Source organism: Notamacropus eugenii, chromosome 2, assembly GCF_028372415.1.
Source record: "Notamacropus eugenii isolate mMacEug1 chromosome 2, mMacEug1.pri_v2, whole genome shotgun sequence".
Taxonomy (NCBI): domain Eukaryota; kingdom Metazoa; phylum Chordata; class Mammalia; order Diprotodontia; family Macropodidae; genus Notamacropus; species Notamacropus eugenii.
The window spans coordinates 3,303,984-3,322,596 of NC_092873.1; the positions used below are offsets into that span (position 1 = coordinate 3,303,984).

General features: G+C 45.8%; 2 protein-coding genes across 4 annotated transcripts; one reads left to right on the forward strand and one right to left on the reverse strand.

Annotated features, from left to right (window-relative positions):
- Positions 1 to 453: 453 nt before the first annotated feature.
- On the reverse strand, positions 454 to 9,411 carry MED19 (mediator complex subunit 19). Its single transcript, XM_072638692.1, has 5 exons — positions 8,998 to 9,411; positions 3,861 to 4,117; positions 3,670 to 3,766; positions 3,075 to 3,169; positions 454 to 874 (listed from the first exon to the last, which is right to left on the reverse strand). The coding sequence occupies exons 1-5, from the start codon at positions 9,329 to 9,331 to the stop codon at positions 806 to 808; spliced, it is 852 nt and encodes a 283-aa protein (XP_072494793.1). The 5' UTR covers positions 9,332 to 9,411; the 3' UTR covers positions 454 to 805.
- Positions 9,412 to 9,573: 162 nt separating this feature from the next.
- Positions 9,574 to 17,765, forward strand: TMX2 (thioredoxin related transmembrane protein 2). 3 transcript variants are annotated; one of them, XM_072638689.1, is made up of 8 exons: positions 9,574 to 9,913; positions 14,002 to 14,062; positions 14,476 to 14,589; positions 14,855 to 14,931; positions 15,195 to 15,301; positions 15,522 to 15,587; positions 15,671 to 15,800; positions 16,789 to 17,765. In XM_072638689.1, the coding sequence occupies exons 1-8, from the start codon at positions 9,725 to 9,727 to the stop codon at positions 16,933 to 16,935; spliced, it is 891 nt and encodes a 296-aa protein (XP_072494790.1). In that variant the 5' UTR covers positions 9,574 to 9,724; the 3' UTR covers positions 16,936 to 17,765. The 3 variants fall into 3 exon arrangements, with proteins under 3 accessions (XP_072494790.1, XP_072494792.1, XP_072494791.1); XM_072638690.1 differs by lacking the exon at positions 9,574 to 9,913 and adding an exon at positions 10,421 to 10,510; XM_072638691.1 differs by lacking the exon at positions 16,789 to 17,765 and having other exon boundaries at positions 15,522 to 15,576; positions 15,671 to 15,796.
- Positions 17,766 to 18,613: the final 848 nt, after the last annotated feature.

An 18,613-nucleotide genomic window follows, 5' to 3' on the forward strand; every position in this document is an offset into this window, starting at 1 on the left:
TGTGATAACAGACAACCTCTCGCAGGCTTGTCTCCTTATAAAGGCTGGGATACTGTGAATATTTTGAACCTTAGGGTGCTAAAGAAATGCACTCTCATCATTCAGGAGCCTAAGCTCATCATTTAAATGGGAGGAAGAATACCTTTTCTTCAAGCCCTTAGCAAGATGCTATCTGTTATTGCCAGACCAGTCCCTTGCCCTCAGTTTTCCATTAGATAGTGGGGATGTACTAGGCTTAGCAATGTCAGTTTTGATCACCCCTCTCCGTGTTCCAACACTTCTGTACCTTTTCCTCAGAAAACTGACCCAATATTGGTCCCCATTCTCAATGGATCCCTCTAGCTATTCCCAGAAATACAGCAAGGACCAACTCTAGAATAATGGTAGCATCCTCAACCCTGTCCCTCAAGGAAAGGGTTGGTTCCCAACACCCAAGTGTTACAACTCAGCCAGTTTGGTACAATATGAATTTTTAAAAAAAGAAACCAAGCCCTAATAAACCAATCCAAATCTCAAAGCAGACAAACTGTACAAAAAGACATGGAGAGAAGGCTCCTTGGGAAAGGAAAAGCGGCTCCACCGGAGAGCTTGATTGGCCTGTGCCCTACATAGGCACTGCCTTTCCCACCCCTAGTGAATCCACCTCATTCGCCCCAGCCAGAGCTGTCCTGGCCTGCATTCTCCCCCAGTCACAGGGGAATGCTCCAAGGGCAGTGTGTCCTCTAGCCTCCAAGGCTGCTTCTGTTGGCAAGTTCAGTGTAGGAGAAAAGAGCTCCCCCGGCCTGTGTGTCATCCAATGGTCTTGTTAACGGAGGCTACTGCTGCTGCTGGCCTGGGAGCTGCCCATACCGGGGTGCTCTGGACTGTGTCGGTTCTGGGGAAAAAACAGAAGCAAATGTAGGAAACCATCTCGATTCTAGGGAGCTCTGTACAAGTGGTGAAGTACACAACCTGTCCTGTCCCACCTTAAAGGACAAGTAGGCAAAAGGCTAAATAGAGGTAGCATGGGGAGTCGAGTGAGGCCTGGCCTGGCCATCAGGAAAGCTGGTTTTTGTCTCCCTCAGCTTGGCCACCTGCTAACTTGTATAGCCCTGGGACCTCCCTTCACTTCTGAGCCTTACTTCCCCTCACAGGCACACGGGACGGGCACTGTGTTCAAGGCACTCTGCTAGATGCTGGGAATAGAAACACAGAAAACAGTCCCTGCCCTCCATGAGCTTCCATTCTACTGGGAATGGGAATAAATACCATACAATTGGAAGAAAGAGAGCACTGACAGCTGTGAGGAGAAGGAGCTTTCTGTAGGAGGTGGCACCTATGTTGAGCCTTGAAGGAAGCTAAGGATTCTCAAAGTCGGAGGTAGGAAGGAGCAGATTCTAGGCATGGCCAGACTGCAAAGGCACCACTGAGTCAGGAAATGAAATGCTTAGTTTGGAGAACAGTAAGCAGGCCAAGTGGGCTGAAAAGTAGACTGTGTGTGAAGGGGAGTACCAGGAACTAAGTTTGCCAAGGTAGGCCACCACCAGACTGTCAAGACCCATCAATGCCAAGCTGAGAAGTTCGTCTTATTCTCAGAGGAAATACACTGAAGGTTTTTGATCAAGGAATGCGATGTGTGACATGGACCTACCTGTGCATTCAAACTACTGTGGCAGCTGAAGAAGATGGTGAAGAGAGGAAAGAAGCTGAAAGCCAGGAAACCAGTCATTCAGACAAGAGGCGATGGGGGCCTGGACTTGGGTCATAACTGTGAGTAGAGAGAAGATGGATGGGAGAGATGTAGAGACAGAATTGACAAGACATGAGGGCAGAGAAAGTAGAGCCAAGAACAGGCCGGGTGGCTATAAGGATGGCAGTACCAGCAACAGGAAAGAGGGTGTGTGAGAGAGGAAGATAACGAGTTCCTTTCGAGAAATGCTGAGTTTGAGATGCTGATGGGACATCCAGGTAGAGATGTTGGGCAGGCAGTTGCTCAGGTGGGCCTGCAGCTCAGGAGACAGATTATGGCTGGATATATAAATTTGGGAGCTGTCTCCCTTGGGATGCTCATTGAACCCGTGGCAGCTGAGATCACTGAGAAAGAAGGTGGAAAGAGAGGAGTGTTCTTTGAAGTGGAGAGTGGGGTGTATATGGTTCAGCAAAATAGGCTGAGAAGAACTAGCTAAGCAGGTAGGAGAACCAGGAAACAGCAATAGAAGGGAGACCCATGTGGGAGAGAATATCAAGAAAGGGGGAATGGTTGAGTGTTGAAAGCTGCTGAGTGGTCAAGGATATGGACTTGGTAAAGGCCATCAGAGAGATAACTGGTATCCTAGAAGAGAGTGGCTGTAATTGAGTGGTGGGATCAGAAGGCAGACTGCAGAGGATTGGGAAGTGAGTAGGAGGAGAGGAAGGGGAAGCAACACATGAAGACAGCCTTTTCTAGGAGTGTGGCTGTGAAAGGGAAGATAGATACAGGTTGAGCCAATCAAGTGAAGGTTTTCTGAGACTGAGGGAGATCTGGACCTATTTCTGGGCAACAAAGGAAGAGCCAGTAGGTAAGACTGAAGATGAGGAAGAGAGATAGGAGGTAAATGAAGGAATGAAGCTCTCCAGAGAGATCTGAAATGGGGTTTGGGGCACAAGGAGAGGGGCAGCCTTGGCAAAGAGAAGGACCATCTCTGGCAGTGATGAAAGCAAAGGAAGAGAAGGAGGCGTACTGCAGCAGGGCTCTGAGGTAGCAAAGAGGGAGTTCAGGAAAAACTGCCTTTGCGTTCTCAGTAAAGGAGGACACAAAGTCCCCTGCTGAGAGTGAGTGGGGAAGGAGGATGTGTAGGAGACTTGAGAGACGAGGTCTGCAACAGTCGCTGTAGGGAGTTTCCTCAACTGTAAAGTGGGTGTAATCAATAATACTTGTAACACTTGGGTGCCAGGCGTTTGGTAACCCTTAAAGCCCTACACAATGTGAGTGGCCTACGACCCCATGGGGTTCCGTGTGCAGGTCCAGCACCCGAGGGAAAGGGCTTGGATTCGCCTTAAGATACAAATGAGATACACAGGCCCTCAGTGGGTACAGGAAGAGACCACTATCCTACCTTCTTCTTCTTCTTTTCTTTCTTCTTCCTTTTCCGCTCAGGGTCTTCTTCCTTTTTCTTTTTCTTTTTCTTGTGATCCGAATCAGATGGAGTTTCTATAGGAGACAGTATCACCTGTAGAGTTCCTACTGCTTGTGAACTCAAAAGCCAACATGAAAACTGAGTCAAGGACAACTGTTATTTTCCAAGCGGCTTGAAAGGGGGCCTCAGGCTCTAGCAGGGACTCGGTGTCAAGTCCCCCCCCAGGGTACTGGTTCTTCCTGGGCTCAGCAGGAGCTTTTGTGTTAAGAGAACAGCCAGCGCACTACAGTGAATCTGGAAGATTCTTGGAATCTGGAGACCTGGGGTCAAATCCCAGCTCAGAGACTTCCTAGTTGTGTGGCCTTGGGCAAGTCACTTCCCTTGTCTGGGCTTCAGTTTCCTCAGCTACAAAATGGGGGTTTTGGTCCTGGCACTAGCTACCTTCCAGGGATTCTGCGAGGACAGTGCTCGAGGAAGGAACGTGAGTGCGTCCTGTTTTCAGACTGCTTGAGGGCAGCCAGAAGCAGATGCAGAAGCCAAGGAAGCTTTCTGACCTGTAGGAGCAGCTTCTTACCTGGGGGCACAGGGTCCTGGGTACGACTCTGTTTGTGCTTGTGCTTATTCTTCTTCTTGGGGGGCTGGATGTGCATCAGGCGACACTGCTCTGGCAGCTGGAAGAAGGGCCCAGAAGTGCCATGAGTAGAAGCTGAGGCTGTGCCCTCCATGCCCACCCTCCTCCCCTCAGCCCTGGGAGGCAGGACTCACCGGGCCGGCGTGCAGGCGGAAGCCTGCCAGCATGGTGCCAGTGATAGGGTTGAAAGAGCCCCCGAGGATGGGAGGTTTCTCGATGAGAGAGCGGAGACCGCTGTTGTCATGGGAGCCAGGCAGGTCGATCATCCCTGGCAGGTCCGGCAGGAAATTGCTCAGCTTCTCCTTCACTTTCTTCCCACAAAATTTATTGTAGGCATGTTCCAGGTTGTAGTGTGTGATCAGATTGGTGCTGCCCGTCAGCTCTGTGCTGCCTGCAGAGAAGGGGGAAGGGAATAGGACTCAGGGCCTGCTGCTGCCAGGCAGTAAGAAGGAGCATAGGGAGCTACTTCGCTGCTTTTCTTCCTTAAGAAAAACAGAAAATATTGAACTCGCACAGAGAACAAGAATGTAAATTGTTAGAATGAGATTAGAATGGGTGCTGGCTCCATCACTAACTAGTAGCTAGGTGAACTAACATGAAGTCACTTGCCCCTCTTTGCCTCAGTTTCTTCAATAAATAAGGGTTAGACTAGTTTAGGGGTGGGGAACCTGTCCCTGGACTAGGCAAACTCTTCTGTCCTAACTCTCAAATGATACAATTCTTAAATATGGCAGACATTTTAAAAAACCATAAAAGCGCCTTTATATTGATAGTACTTCAAACTAGTTCCATGCTATGGCCTGATTCCAATGGGGGCAGGAAGAAAGGAGGGGACATGCAGAGGTGGGTAGATGGAAAGACACAAGAGAAGAAATAGGGAAGAGAAGAGATACATGGGAAAGCGCTAGAGAGATAGACAGATGCAGAATGGGAAAAAGACAGGAAGGCTGAGAGTCTCCAGGAAGCTGGGGTTTGCACACAGCATCCCTTGGGTTGTGGCCTTCAATGTTAGCAACACTGAAATGTCTACACCCCTGTGCAGCTGTTCATTTTCTAAATAAGAAACCTTTAGAATAAGGTTCTATTTGGAATGTACTTAAGCAGGGCAACCCACTAAGACAAAGAAGGTTTTCTGAACAGTGGCTGCACTTAGAAATGGGATATGAACTCAAGGGCTGAATATAAATGTTCTCTATTCTTGGTTTATTTCCTGAGGAACTTTCAGCTTCTTACTCACTGACCAAGAAACACAGACACCTTCACCAGTTAATTCTCAATTAATTTTTTGGGGTAATGCCTTATTTATATTTTGCCATCTGCCTTTTGTCACTCACTGTCAGATGCTTTTGCACTGTGAAAAGATCACAGCATTATGATATTCTAACCTTTGCTGTTATTAATGCAATACCTGACCTCCTTAAGTAAGTCACAACACCTGGAAAAGTGGGGGCGGAAAGTTATGCAAGTTATGAAGGACTTTAAAATCAAAACAGAGGTTTTGATATTTGATCCCGGAGGTAACAGAGAGATACTGCAGATTATAGAGTGGGGGTGACATAATTAGACCTGTGCTCACTTTTTGACAGGTTAGTGGAATATGATCTGTAGTGTGGCAGGCACACCCATCAGCAGCTACTGCAGTAGGCCAAGGCTGAAATGATAAAGGCCTGCATCAGGATGGTGGCAGGAGAGGTGCTATGAAGGTAACTCTGACAGGCCTGGCAACTGACTGGATAGAGGGAGAGAGAGGAGGAGTCTGGGATGACACCTCAGTTGTGAGCCAGGGTGACTGGGTAGAAATTGGACAGAGGAAAAGTCACGAATTTCATTTTGGACATGTTGAGATTAGAAAAGGACAGCCAGTTCGGGGTGTCCAAAGTGCTCTCTCTACTGTGCTGTCTCTGAGCTCTGCCTCCAAAGAGGGTAACTTGTTAGAAGCCTGATAAAATTATACCATGAAAAGGTCTCAAATTACCTACACAAGAATGGCAGAGATGAACAAGGAGCACATCCACCATACAGGCCTTTCATTAGAGATTTTAAAAGTAGTTTACAGGCACCATTTATTCCAATCCCTTTAGGTATTTTTCTCCTTCCTTTTAAGGCCAAACAACAGCATAATCCACACCTGTTGTCCCCATTTCTTAAAATTCACAGGGCAACCGTCTGCAGTCAATACTCTATATTGACTTGGGTTTTTTCAAAGCTCATCAGTGACCTAAGTACTGGGCTTGGAATCAGAAAGACTCCTCTTCTTGAATTCAAATCAGACCTCAGACACTTCCACACTAGCTGTGTGACCCTGGGCATGTCACTGAGGGCATGCCTCAGCTGCTCATCTATAAATGAGCTGGAGGAGGAAACAGCAAACCACAGAGCAGAACATGACTGAAAAAACAATTCAAAAGCAACAAAGGGCTACCTGAAAAAGGATGATTGTCTAGGTATGGAGCCAACATGCCTTGGAGACAGCACGAAATCTACCTTTCTTCCTCCTTGACTTTTTTGAAGCTTTGGATGTCCTTCTCTTTTGGTCTCTGGAACACTCCATAGTGCTAGTTCCCTTCCTATTTCTCTAGTCAGTCTTATTTACGGTCCTCTATTTACCCACTATATGTGATTATGGGATTCACATCATAGGGTTCAGTTCTTAGCCCTCTTCTCTTTACTTTTTCCTTGGCAATCTCATCCGGCTATACTCTTGCTTCCAATATTGCCTCTGAGGAGGATGGACACACCTCTATCTCCAATCCTCACTTCTTCCTCAAACTCCAATTCTATACCTCCAACCTGCTGTGAGACAATTCTACTTGGTTTCTCCAGTCAACTCAAGTTCAATATTTCTTTTTTTCCTAATCTTTTAAAATAAAAATTAAGTTTTGATTGATCACAGCTGGTGGTACAATGGATAGAGGGCTGGGCCTGGAGTCAATAGTTCAAAGTCAGAATCAGACACTTACTAGCTGTGTGACCCTCAATAACCTCAACTGTAATATGAGGATAATAACAGCATCTACCTTAGGGTTATTGTGAAGATCAAATGAGATATTAAAAAAAAAAGCACTTAGAACAGTACCTACCACATAGTAGACACTACAGAAATGCTTATTCCATTTCCTTCCCTTTTTAATGTTACCATAATTTCCCCCAATATTCTTCCTCCCCCCCAGATAATAAATAACATTTTTTAAATAAAAGAAAAAAATTTAAGAATAAGAGGAAAAAAATCAGCACAATTGATCAATAAACTGAAAAGGTCTGAAAATATGTACAATGTACATTTGTGGATGGGGTGGGACTCATATCTTCTTTCACGCCAGGCTTGTTCTTCATAATTTCGCACCATTCACTTTTGATTCTGTTTACCTTGTAGTGATTGTGTGCATACGCTGTTTCCTTGGTTCTGCTTACTTCAGTCTTCGCTAGTTCATGTAGATCTTTCCATCCTTCTGTGTTCATCTTATACTTAATTTCTTATAGCATATGGACGCTTTAGTCACTTTATACGCATGGCTTGGTTGTACTAATTTGCAGCTCCAATATACTAGTGATATCTACCCACAACTGCTCTAACACTGACTTCCCACCTTTTGTCATCTTTGCCAATTTGCAGGGTATGAGGTTCCTCAGGGTTGTTTTGTTTAGTATTTCTCTTATTTAGTGACCTGGAGCATAGTTTCATATGGTTGTTAATAGTTTACAATTCTTTTGAAAATTGTTCATATTCTTTTTACCACTTATCTACTGGGGAATAGCCTTTGATATTTTATTTATCTGTTAATCATTTCTATATCTTGACAAACTCAACGTTTCTAAAACGAAACTCACCACCCTCCCCTGAAATATTATTCTATACGACCATCTTCTTACTTATCAATTTCTGTTAATGGTCACAGAAGAGTAGTTTTAGAGCAAGAGTGAGCAGGGACCTTAAAAACCATCTAGTTCAACTCCCTCATTTTACAGAGAACCGAGAGGTTAATAATCCAAACAGGTTAAGTGACTTGTCCATGGTTCCAAAGGTAATCAGTGGCAAAGTCAGGATTTCAAATTTTGATTTTTGTAGTGAATTCAACACTTTCTACTGCACCAAAGACCACCCTTCTGTGTCACTCAGGTTTGAAACATCATCTTTGACTCTTCTTTTTCTCTTGCTCCTACATCCAAACAATCATAAAGTTCTGTTGATACTTTGCATATATCTCTTAGATCTTATATCTAACCTCCCTTTACTTCCTAGACTTATGACCTTAAAATCTGCCATTCTGCTTCCAGTTTTCCTCTCTCCTCCTGCCGCCCAGGGCCATCCACTCTTCTTTTTCTTCAAGATTATGAATAACTTCAATATTGAGCTTAGCTGTCACTGTCTCCCCCACCCCTATACTGATCTTGCGATGGTTCCAAATGCTCCCAAGGTCTGTGAAAGGACTCCTCTTTAACTTGCCAAGTGAGGGTAGGTCTGCAGGCTTCGTTTAGTGGCCCCGCACTGTGATGAATGCTCCTATTCATGGGAACCTCCAGCCAGGTCATTCCCTACGACATTCCTGAAAAACACCACAAGCCCTCTCCCCACTGCTGGAAGTGCGGGGCCCTGTCGGCTAGTCAAAGAAGACAAGTCTGCACTGAGACGGCGATCCGCATAAATTAGACTACCTGCCCATGCGCCAGTCCACAGTGGGCAGGACGTTAGGAGGTGTTGGGAGGTGGTTTGAGGCGCTAGATCCTGCCTTGCCCCGGTCTCTTCACAACTTGTCTTACTTGGGTAGCTCACCAGGAGGAGCCACCCTGGTCTCCATAGCGAATGTCACAGGCTGCTTTATGGAGCACCTTACGAAGACTCACCCATTTTACCCCCTCAACAACCCTGGAAGATGAGGTGCTACTATTATGAAATCCAGTTTACAGATGAGCAAACTGAGGCCGACAAAGGTTGAGTGACGAGCCACCAACAGACAATTCATACGGCACTTTAAAGACCCAACAAGCGTTTACTGCATGGTTACTAGGCCGCGGTAGCACCGCTAGCTAAAAATTTCAGGAGTTTAGAACCCGGGTCCTCTAGACTCTATTAGCCTGGACTCCACAAGCCCGTTCATTGGCTGGCCCGCTCATTCGGTCCCGCCCCTTCGGCTCTCTGATTGACAGAAATACCTATATATCCCCGCCCTCTTTGCCCCATTATCTGTCGCTTCCGCTCATTGGCCCACAGCCCCAACCGTCAAGCCCTCCCTAGCAGCTGATTGGCTAGTTTCCAAGAGCATCCGTACTCACCTGGGAGCTCCCGCATCAGGTAGAAGGGCCCGCACCCAGCTGCGGCCTTGTCAGCACCAGGAGGAACTGAGGCCGCGGTGGGCGGCGGGACAGTTCCAGGGCCCCCACCCGGAGGAGGAGGCGGAGGAGGGGGCGGCTTCCCCGGCCCAAAACCCAGTGCGGCCGGTGGCGGCGGCGGCGGCTCAGTCTGGGCACCGAAAAGAGCTGTGAAGTTCTCCATCGCGTCGACCGCTCTGCCTCTGCCTCTGCCGGCGCCGCCGCCGCCGCTGCTGCCACTTCTGCTGCCGCTTCTGCCTCCGCCCACTCGGAGTCTAGCACCGCCGCGGCCTCTCATTGGGCCACCCTCTAGTGCAGCACCGCCCTCCTCTTCCTAGCGCCTCTATTTATTGGATGCGTCTGGCTCCACTGGCCGAAGAACTTCCGTCGCTCTAAGATGACGTAAAGGAAATGTAGCTCAGTGACCAGAAAACGCCTATCTCTCCGCCCACCCTGTTCTCAGCATCCAATCAAAGAGGGAAGCCCTGAGAGGCCAGCCTTTCAGAAAGGCCGTTCTTTCAGCTACATCCAATCATAATTCAGCTTCAGGCTGAGGTTCCGGAGAGACAGAGGGGCGGCCCAATTGGAAAGCCCGGATGGCAGGAGGTCGAGGAACCGGTTCGGCGTCCGGCAGGTACTTTGGCTGAGCTGCTGCGGCGGTGGTGGCGCTTGCTGCTTTAGGGGGAGGAAGATGGCGGTGTTGGCTCCGCTGCTGGCGCTGCTGTACTCGGTGCCGCGGCTCTCGCGATGGCTGGCTAAGCCGTACTACCTACTGTCGGCGCTCCTGTCGGTGGCTTTCCTGCTCGTGAGGAAGCTGCCGCCGGTCTGCCTCGGTCTCCCCACGCAGCGCGAGGACGGCAACCCCTGCGACTTTGACTGGGTGAGCGGAGGAGGTGGCCCCAGGGTCACCGAAGGGCAGGGTGGGAATGACCCTCCGGAGCCCCGGGGGGGCAGGAGCCTTGAGCCAGGCCCGACCGAATCGGGAGGTGCGGGAAAAATTGCCCCACAGAGCCCAGGCCCACCCGGTGCCACCGCCGTGACCTTGGGCAGCGCCTTCCATCGCGTTAGGACTGAGGGAGAATTGGCCCGGATGCCTCGGCCCAGATCCAGGATCCCGCGGCCTCTGCTGTAAAGCCAGTCTGGAAGTGAAGGGGGCGGCGAGAAGCCGGGTTACAGAGTCGGGCAGGAAACAAGCCCTTGCCGCCTCCCAGGGCGGCAGCCTTCCTTTCCGTGTCCCTTTAGAGCCTGCACGGAGCAGCACCGCCGCCCTTGGAGCCCAGGGAGGGGAGGGCGCTTGCTGGAGCAGAAGACCAGCTTCTCCATTGGCTCACCGTGAAGTTTTAAAGGACAAAAATCAATTTTCTCTCCCTCCTGCCACTTCTCATTAAAAAAATCTTCCGAGTAAAATTAATTCCCGTATTAGCTTTGTCAAAAAAACCATCTCTTCCTTCACGTTTAGTGCGTCATCTTTCAGGAGGTGAGTAGCTTGCTCTCTCCAGTCCCCAGGATGATGTGTTGGTCATTTAACTGTTGTCATTCATCGTTCTGGTCTGTAAAAGTTATTTGATCTTTTCATCGACCGTTCAGTCTTTTGACTCCAAATCCATTGGTCTTTTCACTAACCCATGCTGCCTTTCCAAGCTTAGTCACAGCGGACCCCATACCTGAATTTACAGCTGGGGAAACTGAAGCATATAGAGGGGAAGCAACTTGACAAATGTCAGAAAGTTAATAAGTAGTGGAGATGGCACACACACCTGGATTTTTGGACTTCTTAAGTCCAGGGTTCTTTCTAGTATATCATGTTTCATTAAGTGTCTGTTGTATATGTAGCACTTCATCCCATCCTAAAGGAGATTAATAAGGTCTTCAAGTAAGAGTATCTTTGATATGATGATAATAAATTAGAATACCTCCCTCCCTCCCATTTCTGTAGTAATTACAAAGCTCTTTCCTCACAACCTTCACATGAGACTACCAAGGTGAAAAAGATGATTATTGCACTCCTCAGAACTCAAGTTTCACAGAGGAAATATATGACATTCCTCCTCTCCATCTCTTGTTTTTGCTCCCATGGCCATCATCCTTGTTCTAGCCTCTTTATCATCCTGTTGAAATATTGTCATAACTTCCTAGAAAGTTTTTCTGCATCTATTTTCCTTCCTCCAGTATGTCCTTTATGCCATTGTATAATAGGTTTGCCCAGAGATTGAGTTATGTTATGCCAGGTGAAAATATCTTCCCTTTTGCCTTTCTTTAAATTAAATTTTGTTTTTCAGTCAATATCTCAACTCCAGTTCCCTGCCCCAAATCCTACCTCCATGAGAAAGAACGAAAAAAAAAAACAACCGCTGTTATAAACATATAATCAAGCAAAAGAAATTCCCACATTGACCATGACCAAATAAATTGGTCTCATTCTTCATTCCTCTTTCAGGATGTGGTAGCAGTTTATCAGGAGATCTCTGGAATTGTGTTTGCTCACTGCTTTGATCAGAATTCCTAAGTCTTTCGCAGCTCTTTACCTTTCCAGTGTTGCTGTTATTACATAATTGTTCTGGTTCTGCTCACTTCTTTCTGCATCAGTTCATACAAGTCTTCTTAGGTTTCTCTGAAACTGTTATCATCATCATTCTTACCACACACTAGCATTCTGTCACATTCATGTAGCATCATTTGTTCAGCCATTCCCCAACTGACAGGCGCTTCTTCAGTTGTCAGTTCTTTGCTATGGCAAAGAGAACTGCTTATAAATATTTTTGTACATACGGGTCCTCTTCTTCTTACCTTCCATTGAGACATAGTAGTGGTATTGCTAGGTCAAAGTGTATATATGAACAGTTTAATCGCTTTGTGGACATAAGTTCCAAATGGCTTTCCAGAATGACTGGACCGGTCCATAGCTCCCGCAAGAGTGCATTTTGCCTTTTTTTTTCCCACAGGCCTACAATATTTGTTATTTTCCATTTTTGGTTAATTTTGCCAATCTGATAAATGTGAGGTAGAACCTCTGAGTTGTTGTAATTTGCATTTCCGTAATGATTAGTGGTTTGGAGCATTTTTTCATGCAGCTATTAATAGCATGGATTCCTTCATCTGAGAGGCCTATTCAGATCCTTTGATCATTTGTTGTTTGAGGAATGGCTTTTACTCAAATAGTTCTCTCTGTAACTTAGAAATTAGACCTTTTGCCTATAAAAAGCCTATTGCGTTTTCAAGTTCCAAATTCATGGTATTACCCTGCTGTTTCTCCACCCCTCCTGTTATATTTGCTATGACTTCCCATCCAGGTACACTTTGCTTCAACCAAACTGTAGAGCTTTGTCTCTTACTCCCTACCCTCCCTGCAGCATGTGTTACTCTGTTCTCATTACTGGGGTGTTCTCCCTCTCCCCCTCTGCTCTTTGAATTCCTACTTGTTTAAAATCCAACTTTGATGCTACCTCCCCCAGGAAGCCTTCCTAGAAGTCTGTCTTCCTGTCCCTTATCCTCCCCACCCCCATAATTCAGGCGGTATTCTGTTTTGTACTTGGGCACATAATATCTGTGTGAACTCGGACAAGTCATTTCACCATTCCTGGATTTAGCTTCCTCACCTGAGCAAAGTTTCCTTTCCTTCACCAGATTTTCCTTCCCATGCCCCACAAAGTACTTTGAGGTGGTTAGCTAAACTTTATGAGCTCCTCCACCCCTCCAGGATCCACCACAATGCTTTGCTCACAAGCAAACATCTATTAGATGTTTGTTTCTGTTGTTCTAAGCCATATTTCCACCTTTGAAGCTGAGGCTTTCAACAGACCAGTGTGGAGAGGTGAAATGTCTTCCCTTTTTATAAAATGTCTAACAGGTGAGGCTGTCCCTACCCACAGTCAAATTCTGAATTTGTGAACAATTTTACACTGTCTTCCCTGTCCCCCTTCTTTCTTCCCTGTCTCTTCTTTCCTGCTGTCCTGCTGTGTCTGACCTCAGACTTGTTCTCCTACTTTGAACACTTGTAGTTCACCATTAAACCATGAGTTCCTCCAGGGCAGACTGTCTTTTGCCTTTCTTTGTATCCGGCACATGGTAGGCACATAATAAATGACTGAGCAGATGGACACCTTCTCTAGCTTCTGCTTCAAGCATGAGACTCACCAGTGTTCGCTCCCTCTGCCTTTCATTGATGACAGAGAATTGGGACAGAAAATTCAGATTTCAGATGTGTGCTGAAGTCCATGTTGATTTTGGCTCATTTGCTTACCTCTTTGGGGTTGAAGCAGGTTGAATGACTGCTCTGCTGTTGACAGTGATATTCCTAAAAGAGACAAGAAACTTGTCCTGGAAAATTCTTATTCCTAAGCCTAGAGTAATTTGGTTACCCGTAATGAAATATGATTGTATTTGAGTATGAAAGTATCTTTTTCCAAATTCTTCCTGAATGGACTGTTGGCAGTTTAGTGATCACAGATGTTCACCTCATTCAGAGAGCTGCTTCCAAGTTGGTGGCTTTTTGCTAGGTTTAAGTCCTCCATACAGAAGTAGTTATGTTTGGTGAGTAGATGGATGGCATTGATACAGGTTTCATAGGCATGGATAGTTTCACAGTTTTCCTGTGCTTTGAGACATAGTCTGTAAATATAATGATCCCTCACCATCCCACACCCCTAGCAAGTAGCCCAAGGGGATTTATAGCATGAAATTGTGTAACCTAGATATTATCATCAGAGGAAAAGGTACTACTTTTCTTTTCAAACTTTAGAGGATCATTATATATCACTCTATATGCAGGAGAAAAATATTTTGATTTAAATATATATGAATTTAATGAAATGTCACGATATTTCATTGTATCAGTTTTCCTACAACTTTGTGATTATTTCATAATTCTCCATGGGTCCCATGCTGAGTCAGTGCCTCAATTTTGGTTTGGATCTCTTGGCTTGCTGCCACCTTGGTTTTTCATATGCGCTCACTGTGGTTCTCTTACAGAGGGAGGTGGAGATCTTAATGTTCCTCAGTGCCATTGTAATGATGAAGAACCGGAGATCAAGTGAGTATGGCCCATTGCTCTTTATCTTTTCTGGAAAGCCGGGGTGGGGGGGGTGGGGGTGGGGGGGGGATGGGGGGGTGCGGAAATGACTGGTCCTTCACCTCTTGGAACCTGTTTCCCCATCTTGTAGTGGGGATATTAATAGCTGAAGTACCTGCTTCAGGAACCAGTTGGGAAGATTCAGTAATTTCATTGTGAGTAAGGAGCTCCTCTAACTCTGATTCTATCACTTTTAGCTGTTGTTTTCATGCCATTTACTTTTCTCCATTGGAAAAGCATTGTTTGGTGGGGTGGAGCCAGGCTGCTTGGAAGAACCTTTCCAAACCTGTGCTAAAGTGGCCTCAGAGATAGGGACATGGAAAGTGGTATAGGATCATTCAGCTCCAGGCTGACCTATGACATCTGCATTTCAGTCACTGTGGAGCAACATATAGGTAACATCTTCATGTTCAGTAAGGTTGCCAATGCGATCCTCTTTTTCCGCCTGGACATTCGAATGGGCCTGCTCTACATCACGCTCTGCATAGGTGAGGGTCCTGGCTTTTTTAACTGTGGGGAAATGGGCTGATTTGCTTTAGGTTGGGCATTGACTTGACTTGGCACCTAGTCCCAATCAAAAACCACATTCCCTATTCTTTTCCCTAACTCTTTTGAGACTTTCAGTTGACTCAAGCTCAACTATAAAGGAAAATGCACTAGTGTTTTGGGGAGCACATGTACCTACAGTTGGACAGGGACCACAGATCCTCAGGGAAGGTCTAGTTGGTTTTTATGCTCTATTTTTGTGTTTAGTGTTCCTGATGACTTGCAAACCCCCTCTCTACATGGGCCCTGAATACATCAAATACTTTAATGACAAGACAATCGATGTGAGTTTTCATTCTTTATACCCCCTGAGGTTCTGGGGAAGGAATATATGTTGTGGTGGCAGAGGGAAGAGAAGGGAAGTCTGTAGTTCTCCTTTTGCTAGGAGGAACATCTGTGTTTGGGCATGTGACACTGGATCAGGAACATGTACTGTGGTTTGTGTCTGTATGGCAGAAAAGGGGAGGATTTAGATTCTAGGGTCCAAGATTCCTCAGGGACCTGTTATCATCAGCTGACAGATCTGACTCAACCTTGTATATGGCAGGAAGAGCTGGAACGGGACAAGCGGGTCACATGGATCGTGGAGTTCTTTGCCAATTGGTCTAATGAATGCCAGTCATTTGCTCCTATCTATGCTGATCTCTCCCTCAAGTAAGTAGCACACCAGGAGGGACAGTGGGAACAGCTGCCCCCTCACTGTTTTTAAGCCTTGACTGAGGCATGTACTACTCCATCCAAAGCTCTTGAATACTAAAATATGTTGAGCACGAAAAATCAGAGCCCTTCCTTCCATTTGTCACCGCTCTTCCCTCCCTGGAATCTGTTCCTTTGTGACTTGTTCAGTATATTAATGTTCATGTCTCCCTGCCAGGTACAACTGTGCAGGGCTGAATTTTGGGAAAGTGGATGTCGGACGCTACCCTGACGTCAGTACGAGGTATGTATGCGGTACTCTAGGCAAAGGAATGAGCAGGAACATGCTTGGCGATGAGCTTACCTCATCCTTTACTTCCCGTTTAGGTACAAAGTGAGCACGTCCCCTCTCACCAAGCAGCTTCCCACCCTGATCCTGTTCCAGGGGGGGAAAGAGGTGATGCGCAGACCCCAGATTGACAAGAAGGGTCGAGCCGTCTCTTGGACTTTCTCTGAGGTACCTAAAGAGGCCTAGGGATGGGGGTGCTGGAAGAAGGAGCTGCTCCCTTTTAACAGCTGCAACACTTGGAGGGTGGAAGAGGTTAAGGCCTCTCATTTTCCATAACTTTCATTTACAACAGCTTTTGAGGCTCCTAGGTTCTCCTTAAGCAGTATTCAAATACAAGGGATACACACCTATCCAGCAGACTTCACCTGTGTTGACATATAAAAGGTTCAAGTGACAGTTTCTGGGTAACCAGTCATTTTATTAATTATGCTACCTGGTAATAAAAGGGGTCAGTAGCACTCTCAAATGCTGAAGACCCCTTATAGAACCCATTTAAGGGCTTGCTGCTGTTTGTCCTTAGTTCTCAAAGAGGACCATGACATCAGGGAGGGGATGCCATGACATGCAAGTGAATTGGATTTAAGCGAGGGAGGGCAGTGCAAAATCACCAGCCTCATTTTCCTTTGGAGCCCTCTAGGTTCAGAGGCCAGATGTGGATCTGGACAACTGGAGATGGTTCAGGATGCAGTGGGGACCTTGGCCTTTTCAAGCTGAGGTCTTCACAGGCCTCCATTTGACTGAGGCAGCACTCTTTCAATGATGGATTTATATGCCCTTGGAAGAGTGGGTGTTCCTAAGGGTGGCAATCAACTCTGATTAGTTAATAAGAAGAATGAATATTATAATGAGAGGGAAACCCTTTCTTAGGAGGGACTGGGGGACATGACTTTGATCTGTCTCCCTCCCAAATCAAATCCCAGCATGGGGTAGCGTAGACAAAGGCTCTACCCATGCTTGAGTAGAACTCCTGCCCATTTGGGTTCGGAACAAGATTGAGGAAAGTTAATCCAGTCTCTTTATCAGCAATGTCCTTCAGATGCCAACTTGACCCAGGGGAGAATGAGGAGATAGGAAGGGGAAAAAAACCTGGATCTCCCTAATTGGTTATTTAGTGATTATTTCTCACCTAATCTGTGTGTCTGTCTCCTTTCTGTAGGAGAACGTGATCCGTGAGTTCAGCCTGAATGAGCTGTACCAACGTGCCAAGAAGCAGACCAAGACCCGAGACACAATTCCTGAGGAGCCACCTGAGTCTGCAGCCCCTCACACACAGCCTGATGAAGAAAGCAAGAAGGACAAATAGGAGCTATACTCTTCCTGAGGTCCTTTTTCCTGGTGGCCTTACTGTGGCTGAGGGACTAAACAGACTGCTGCCTTTTAGTATTTATATTTATTCCTTCTTTGGAATAGACCTGGAACCAGGCCCGAGACTGCTGAGGGGGAATTAACAAAGGCACACCAAAGAATGTCCTTTGTGGCTAAGCACTGCCCCCAGTTTGGTCTACCATTTCACCAATGGGGAAAAAAATATCATTTCCTTATCTTGGAAGAAGGAAGTTTCCTTCTGAATGTGAACATTTTTAATACTGACAGGGGCCTGGAAGAACTAAGGAGGAGTTAATCCAGAAGTCACATGTTTTTGCCATCCTGTGGTCCTTCCAGAAGGCAAATAGCAAATGCTTCAGACCAAACAAGTTTCAGGTCAGAGGCACCACTAACACATCTTCAGGATCATTAACTTGACTTCCCTTAGGTCTTTCTGGCCTTCCTTGTTGCTGTTTAACATTTGGTAAAGAGTTTAAGCTTTATTGGATACTAATTATAAAATCCATTTATAACAGGTCTGCCCTAGGGGAGTGTGGAAAGATGGAGTACAAGTTGCTTTAAGAGAAGTAGTTAATTAATTGCAACTCTCCTTTCCTTTGAGCCCAGGAAAACCAAGTTTTTGCAGTGTCTCTTTGTGTGTTGGGGTCTGAAGGAGAAGGGCCCAGGGCAGCAGGGGTGTTCCCTTGACACTTTTTATTGATATCTTTAGTTTTTTTCAATCAACTTCATTTCTTCTCCCCCTCCAAATCAATCTGTGCCCTACACCCCAATATGGAGCAAATAAAAAGAACAAACCTAAAAATTAAAGACTTCATTACATAGTGGCAGTTTGGCTGATCAGATTCCTACCTTGGCCACATCTGAAAATGTGGGCCTTCTTTCTCTAAAGAGGCAGATGGGTTGTTACACCTTCGTTCTTTTGCCTTTATGGTTTATCATTGGGTTGATCAGAGTTCAGCTTTTTCTCTGTGATATTATTATATGGATTGTTTTAATTTTGCTCACTTTGCATCATTTTGTAGAGGTCTTCCTCATTTCCTCTGACACTGTCCTGTTTCATCACTTCTTATGGCACAATAATATTCTATTACATACATCCCTTTGCCACAATTTGATTAGGCATTCCCCCTGGGTTTCAGATTTGGGACTACCATACAGTAAGCTGCTAGACAAGTTTTTTGCATATATATATATCCTTTTTCTCTTTGATTTCTTTGGCCTATACCTCTAGTATTGGTATAGCTAAGTCAGTGGGGGTACATTTTACTGACTTGGTGGGTATAATTCCTAATTGCTTTCCAAAAGGGCTGGACCAGTTCACATCTCCACTCACACTGCATTCTGTTTTCCCACAGCTCCTCCTTCTTTGTCATCTTTGCCCAGGTGTGGGACAGAATGTCAGAGTTGCTTCTTTATTTTGCATTTCTCTTATTATTTAGAGATTCAGACCATTTCATTTGGTTGTTGATAGCTTGGGTTTCTTTCTTTGAAAACTGTATACTTGAATCATTTTTCATTTGGGGAATGGTTTTTATTATAAACTTGAATCATATATCTTGGAAATACAACCTTCAATCAGAGGAACTTGGAAAGATTTTTTTTTCCCAGTTGCCTGATTTTCATCCAGTTTTTCTTTCATTAGATTTGGTTGGCTT

Coding starts and splice junctions, on each gene's coding strand:
- TMX2 (XM_072638689.1), top strand. CDS start 9,725: ATGGCGGTGTTGGCTCCGCTGCTGGCGCTGCTGTACTCGGTGCCGCGG. Junction 9,914..14,001: donor ACCCCTGCGACTTTGACTGG/GTGAGCGGAGGA, acceptor GTTCTCTTACAG/AGGGAGGTGGAGATCTTAAT. Junction 15,588..15,670: donor TACCCTGACGTCAGTACGAG/GTATGTATGCGG, acceptor CTTCCCGTTTAG/GTACAAAGTGAGCACGTCCC.
- MED19 (XM_072638692.1), bottom strand. CDS start 9,331: ATGAGAGGCCGCGGCGGTGCTAGACTCCGAGTGGGCGGAGGCAGAAGC. Junction 4,118..8,997: donor CCTGATGCGGGAGCTCCCAG/GTGAGTACGGAT, acceptor CCTTCTCTGCAG/GCAGCACAGAGCTGACGGGC. Junction 875..3,074: donor AAGAAAAGAAGAAGAAGAAG/GTAGGATAGTGG, acceptor TTTTTTCCCCAG/AACCGACACAGTCCAGAGCA.